This window comes from Gavialis gangeticus, unplaced genomic scaffold, assembly GCF_001723915.1.
Source record: "Gavialis gangeticus isolate Ggan-Ray unplaced genomic scaffold, GavGan_comp1, whole genome shotgun sequence".
Classification (NCBI taxonomy): domain Eukaryota; kingdom Metazoa; phylum Chordata; order Crocodylia; family Gavialidae; genus Gavialis; species Gavialis gangeticus.
In genome coordinates, this window is record NW_017729024.1 from 80,559,536 (window position 1) to 80,566,560 (window position 7,025).

General features: G+C 38.1%; 1 protein-coding gene across 1 annotated transcript in view; it reads left to right on the forward strand.

Annotated features, from left to right (window-relative positions):
• Positions 1-7,025, forward strand: part of SPTLC1 (serine palmitoyltransferase long chain base subunit 1) — a 73,202-nt gene that overhangs the window by 36,412 nt on the left and 29,765 nt on the right. Inside the window, exons 7-9 of the mRNA XM_019517293.1 lie at positions 2,698-2,827; positions 6,240-6,329; positions 6,544-6,651. Of these exons, the coding sequence (XP_019372838.1) occupies positions 2,698-2,827; positions 6,240-6,329; positions 6,544-6,651 (328 nt within the window). The remainder of the gene's footprint in view (positions 1-2,697; positions 2,828-6,239; positions 6,330-6,543; positions 6,652-7,025) is intronic.

Genomic DNA, 7,025 nt, shown 5'->3' on the forward strand with positions numbered 1-7,025 from the left:
AAAAAAAAAAAAAAAAAAAAAAAAAAAAAAAAAAAAAAAAAAAGACTCAATTCTAGGTCTGTTTTAATTCCCGTATAAAACCTAATCCTCTTGCCAAGCACAAGATAAGTTTTCTGTTAGCCCAGATCTACAAGATAAGCCTTTTCTTTCTTATACAAATCAAAATATTTTGCAAGACAAATCATGCCGCCTTCTATAACTGTAATCAGTACCTTTGAGATTGTACCCTTTGACACTTGTGCAAGTGCGTTCACATCAGTCAATTGAAACTTTCAGAAAGAATTGACAGGGGGGATAAAAAAACAAAACAAAAACCAAAAGCTGTTTTAGCTGTATTCTTATAAGAATAAACTACTCTTGTTCATTAAAGGTCACCAAGACTTGGGACATTCTTAAACTTATGGTTATAATTACTGTCATTTCTTTATAATCAGCAGAATAGAACTGGATGTTCACTAATACGTTTTGTAACAAAATATGAAAATACTTGTATATAATGTTTGCTCTATCTTGCAAGTCCTGTAGAAATATTAAGATCAGCCCAGCATATTGCATGCTGTGAGGTATGATTGTTCTGAATAGGAGTTGCATATAAAGTATATGTATTGGGGAGGAGGAATATATACTTCAAAGTAGCCATGAAATGTTATGCTGGTTTGCATCTGTACTGTGCAGAAATGAATATCCTTTATTCTACCCAAATCTGATCCTCAGGAACTTGAAGAATTGGACAGCAGTCCTAACATTTCCCTCTAATATTGACCCAGTCAATACTGGAATTACTGTTTTAAGAGAAGATTTAAAACCACTTAACACAGTTGTCTGCTCCCCAGGACTAATTATTTTCAAATGTTACTTGATTAGGACAAACTTAAAAAAAATGCTCTGCAGAATTTTTTTTTAAAAGCTTTGTCTGTTAAGACCTGCATGATGCGTGATGTTTTATGAAACTTTGAAACTTAATAGTTATGAAACAACTATACCAGGCAAGAAACCAGGACCTAATTTTTTTTTGTGTTCTGGCATTCTAAGAACATAGTACATTGGTGTCAAGAAAATGTAAGCTTGGAAGTGATTGTATTTGCTCATACTAAAAATAATGAGCTTGTGCTGCAGCCTCTGTGGTTTCCCACCTGACAAGCGATTATTGCCATAATATAAAAACTAGTTGACAAACTTGTAATAAGTGTGTCTTAAAAAATATTTTTTGCAAAGTTAATGAAGAAAACTGCATAATAGCTGAAGAGTTTTTTTGACAAATACTAATCCTTGTCTTTTCTACCATACAAAATGCTTATACAACCACAAAGCTAACAGAAAGGTTCTGCTGGATAAACAGAAAAGCCTCAGATCTGATCTCTCTTCTCAAAATTTTCCTAGTGAGAAATGCAGTCCACTTTATAATAAGAAAATAAGCTATACTTTAGGTTAGATTATTTTCTGGGAGAACATATACCCCTGGCATAAACCACAGTAGCAGACACGTGGTTAGAACTGTATTCTCTAGTCCAAGCAGCCAACTTGGTTAGCTCTCTAACAAAAGTTGTAGTTTGCAGATTCGTATTTTAAATGAAGGCGGATTAACATTTACTGCACTGAGTCAATGAAGTATCTTGAAGCTGGATATGTTGTATTATTAGCTGTTTTCCACTAGCAGTCTCCATTTCAGTGCCACACAGCATTTCACACTAACACAAAATGCTGTTCTTGGTATCACAAATTAGGGATTTGATATATGAAAATGAAATTGCTGTTGTAATGTTTAATTATTGGATGTGCAGAAAGAGGAACCTATTTTGAACTTTAAATAGTTTTCTTAATATATGCAACTGCTACCTTTCTAAAAACGTTTAGTGGGGAAAGATTTACGTATGTTTTTCAAGCTCTCAAGAAATGGCTTATGCCTGGAATTCTGACAGTTCTTAAAAGGTAGGATAAAAGAGAAGGAATGAGGTTCTGAGTGTTCTCAACACTAGTGAGCATGTCTACCTCACATTTCTCCAATTTGTTGTCTGTGCTGCGCAAATGTGCTGCTAAGGCCGATGGAAAGCGAGGAGTGTAAGGGTAATTACAGGGCAGGAGTCCTCAACACGTGTTTCACAGGCAGCATGACAGCCTCCAGCATTGCTTGCAGCCACAGGAAATTAAAAAGTTAAAACTGAAATGGATGGGGGAATTGCAGCAAAATATTGCTTCAGCATATTATTTACTCAGTATTGTTGCTTATGGGCCAGTGAAAGCTGGTGACCACTGTTGTAGGGGTATTATTGTATAGCAAATCTATAAAAGGTTGGACTCAAGGGAAGTACCATTATATATAAGCAGTTCAGTGTAGTTCAAAAACTAGGAAATAATTCTATATGATCCCCAGAGACCAGTACATGCTTTGGACAACCTCTGGACTTTGTATTTAATGAATAAAATACAAAGATGTCTCCATATAGCCAGAAAGGGCCAAGAGCCTTTAAAAATGAGTTTTTTGTCAAATAAAGCACTGTGTAATATATATTTTATTTAACTACATGTATGACTAGAGGGAAGCTCAAACGCAAAGCAGTCTAAAAGGGGTATTAACCAACTTCCCTCTTTCAAGAATTCACATTTTTTCAAACTTCGTCTGTACTAGTATCATACCAATTTTGAGTACTTTAGAATTATCAAGCTAAACACAAACTTCAAGCATTTCTGTATTTACAGCGATGAAGCTGCCTGCTTTGCTATTCAGAAAGGATTACAGGCATCTCGTAGTAACATCAAGCTATTTAAGCATAATGATATGGATGACCTTGAGCGTCTACTGAAAGAACAAGAGATTGAAGATCAAAAGGTAAAACTCGTTTGAAGAAACATTTGTAGTCTTTTGCTGATTTTAACTGGGTTGTATATTTGAATGGATACAATACTCATTGTTTATTATTTGTCTTATACAAACCTCTACTGAATTCTTAATACTGTTAATATAATTAAAATGGATTTGGCTGCTGCATGTTCATTTACTGTAATTGCTCTGATGAGAATTAGGTTGGAGAGGGGAGGTCACTAAGGACTAGGAATCTAAAGTGTTTTGTACTCTTATACACATGTTAAAAGAAAGGTGTTTATAACTGATCCCACTTAAGGGATTGTGCCAATTAAGTAGATTAGTTTCTAAATTGGTGTTAAAACTGGAGACCAATACTATTTTTATAATTAAATAATTAAGATAAAACTGGTGGAGACAGAAGTGACAATTTTCCCCTGATCTGGCCACAGATCTCAGTTTATAGCCATGAACAAACATAAATGCATGACTGCAAACAGCTTAAAAAATGCCAGTTGAATGAGGAGTCAGATGAAGACGTTTCAAAACACAGTGTCTTTTGTAACTTCTGTTTGTACTGCTGGCTAAGCTTGAGCTGTGTCCAGAATGGGAGGGAGGAAAGGAAGCAGAGGGAGTTCAGTTTGAGTTTTTTTCAGTCCCCTCTGGAAAGTTGGGAGGGTATATTGGAGCCCCCACCCCACCAGGTGGCTGGGGAACCCCTAGAATGAGCTCCCTCAATTCAGAACTCTTCCTGCAAAGTGTTCTCAGTTACATGGGGAGCTGCACTTCTGTCTGCACCGAGGTGATGAGATTTCCCTACTGTTTAGAATCATAGAAAATTAGGGTTGGAAGGGAGAGAGATCTAAAGAGTTCCTTTCATTGAATTATAGGAAAATTAGGGTTGGAAGGGTCCTAAGGAGGTCATCTACTCCAACCCCATGCTTAAAGCAGTACCATTCCCAACTAGATCTCAGGCAAGCCTTTGTCCTCTACCTCTCAGGGTAACCTGTTCCAGTGTTTTACTACCCTCCTAGTGAGAGAGTTTTTCCCAATATCTGACCTAAACTTCCCTTACTGCAACTTGAGACCGTTGCTCCTTGTTCTGTCATCTGCCACCACTGAGAACAGTTTAGCTCCATCCTCTTTGGGCCTACCCTTCAGGTAGTTGAGGGCTGCTATTAAGTCCCTTCTCAGTCTTCTCTTCTCTAGACTAAATAAGCCCAGTTCCCTCAGCCTCTCCTCAAGTCATGTACTCCAGCACCCTAAGCATTTTTGTGGTCCTCCACTGGACTCTCTCCAATTTGTTCAAATTTTGTGATAGTGATCTGGATTTCTTGGTAACCCAGTCACAAGCAAATAGTCATTTTCAGCACAACCAAATGTGAAGTTACATCTAGGAGCAGAGAATGCCAGACCATGGTTGCGGGAGAGGAGACTTTGAATTGAAACAGGGTGAAACAGTATCATGTTGAAAGATCACTTGTATATGAGCTCTCTGTGTGGTGTCAAAAGTGTTAATGCAACCATTGTATGTAAACAAGGAAATATTGAGTACATGTAGAGGGGTTCTGTTACCTCTGTATTAACAGTGGGGCAATCACTGCTGGAATACTGTGTCTAGTTATGGTGTCAACCATTTAGATGGGTGTTGATAATCAGAGAAGATTCAGAAAAGAGCCATGTGAATGATTAACAGTTAGGATTGACTTAATCAGAGTCTATAATTGCCTGTATAGGTGGCTGATAGGGGTGTGCGAAACAGGCCATATTGTATCTAGATTCAGATTTGGCCCAAATCGGGGACAGTGATTTGATTAGTTCATTCGGATCACTGTCCCCAGTTCAATTCGGCCGAATCTAAAGATTCGTTGTTGATTCAGAGAATCAGCGATTTTGGCCATAGACACAGCTTTAAATGTTTTTTCTACATACCTTGAGGTACCAGGCATGGCTTGTGAACACTGTGATAGTAAGGCAGATGGAGCATCCCACAGGAGCATGGGGTGGGGGGGGCACAGGCTTGGCAGCAAGGCCAGAGTGGACTGCAAGTACCTCCAGTCCACTTTTGGGTCCGCCACCAAGCGTGCTGCACCCCCCCCCCCCCCACCCCCCCCCCAATTATGGCCCCCGGGGGGCCCCCCGGGCCCCCCCCCCCCCCCCCCCAACCCCAGCTCAATGATTGGCCACAGGGGGACCCCAGGTGCCCTCCCAGACCCAGGAGGCACTAGTTGCCGAATCATTGTCTTTCCAAATCTCTCTGAATCGATTCGGAGGGTTCCGATTCGAGTTGGAGAGATTAAAGTGGCTCCTGATTTGATTCAGGGATTTGGTCACCGAATCAGGCCAAATCGCTGCCAAATCAAATCAGTGACCGAAGATTTGCACAGCTCTAGTGGCTAAAATGACATAGAGGATTCTTTGTTCCAGAAGATGACATTAAATGGCTGGAAGTTGAAGTTAGAGAGATTCAGGCTAAAAATAGTGCCTGAATTTTTAGGTAAGGATAATAAACTATTGAAAGAATGTTAACAAAGGTGGTAGTGGTTTTTTCCATTGCCAGCAGTTTTAAAATGAAACTGAAAAAGCCTGCATTAGATGGCAGACTGATAACGATAGTTCCTTCTAGCCTTGTACTTTATTAATATCTTAGGTCCATGTTACAGAATTGTTTCAGTTATATGTCAACTCCGTATTTTCAGGTTCCATTTTAGAAGCAAAGTTTTTCTTGAATACAGGTAATTAGGTTGTCCTACAAAAGAATCAAAAAATCCAGGGAAGGACCCAAAGAGTTAAATGCACTAGAAATATTAAAAGCTGCACTGATTAAAAATTCTGCCTTGATATTTTTATTACATACACAAAAATCTGTAAGCATAAGTTGAGACTGTAAAGAGTCCTGCTTACAGCTTAAGCACATGGATAATTAATGCAATTTTTATGGTTCTTTTAAAGGAAAGAAGGCAGATGTGCACTCAGAACAATACAGAACAAAGGGTCTCTTTAGTAACAAGATCCTGTTAAATTGAGAAACTAACCACTGTAACCTTATGCTGAAAAACCATAAATGAGAACAGTATAAAGATTTTTTTTCTAAACGTTTCTACTGGGTGTGTTGTAGAGATCTCATTTTGAAATATACAGCCCCGTATTTTCTTCCACTTAGGACTGCCATTTCACTGTCAGCAATCACTGATTTGCTACTTAGTGGCAGAGAAACTTAAATTTGATGCAGGATGTAGGAACTTTAAAAAAAACACTAAAACCAAAGAAAATTAGCCACCTATGAGTTAAACAGTATTACTAGAGCTTAAGTGCTAACTTGTAAGATATAAATTTATCACAAAACGAGTGATTATCTTTTTTCTTAAAAAAACCAAACAAACTTCTGTTGTCAGTAACAATCTGTATATACTGAAACTGCATGTTTTTGTTTCCTAAGAATCCTCGTAAAGCCCGTGTAATTCGCAGGTTTATAGTGGTGGAGGGATTATATATGAATACTGGAGATATTTGTCCTCTTCCAGAATTGGTAAGTGGTTTTGATTTTCTTTTATTTCTTAAGCTGTATGTTATGTTATGAGTACTTGGTGCATTTAATGTGCCTAAAATATTCAGGACAATTTATAAGGTCTTTCATATGATTGTCAGTCTTCTGTGGGGACACTGTGTTTTTACTCTTTCCCGAATTCTGTCAGTAACCTTGGACTGTCTTGTATCCTTTGCACCATTGAATAAATCTCCAGATCAAATTGAAGTATAAATACAAAGTGAGGATTTTTTTGGAGGAAACCCTTTCCTTTGGAGTCCTTGGAGAACATGGGCGAGGAGCTACTGAACACTTTGGAATAAATGTAAGTAATAATAAATGTCGCTAAAGCTTTGTTTCTTTCTGGGCTTTTTTGGTGTGGGTAGGAGTGGTAGAGAAGGACAAGTGCTGACACTTGGCTGCAGATTGCAAAAGAGGGGTTTTTATATAGAAATAGTTTTTAGTCACTTTAAGGAACTACTGTCTATCTACTTACTGTGCTGAATTTTGATAGAAGAAGAATGCAACTTGCACTATTCTCTTTTTATGTTTCTTCTCTCCCTCTCTCTCCTCTTCCATAATATCCCATTACAATTTACTGTGGATTTGAATTTGGCTCAGACTTCTGTTTCCAGGAATAAAATGCATTTAGGCAAAGTCTTGTTTCATAGTTTCATAGCTTCTAGGGTCGGAAGGGAC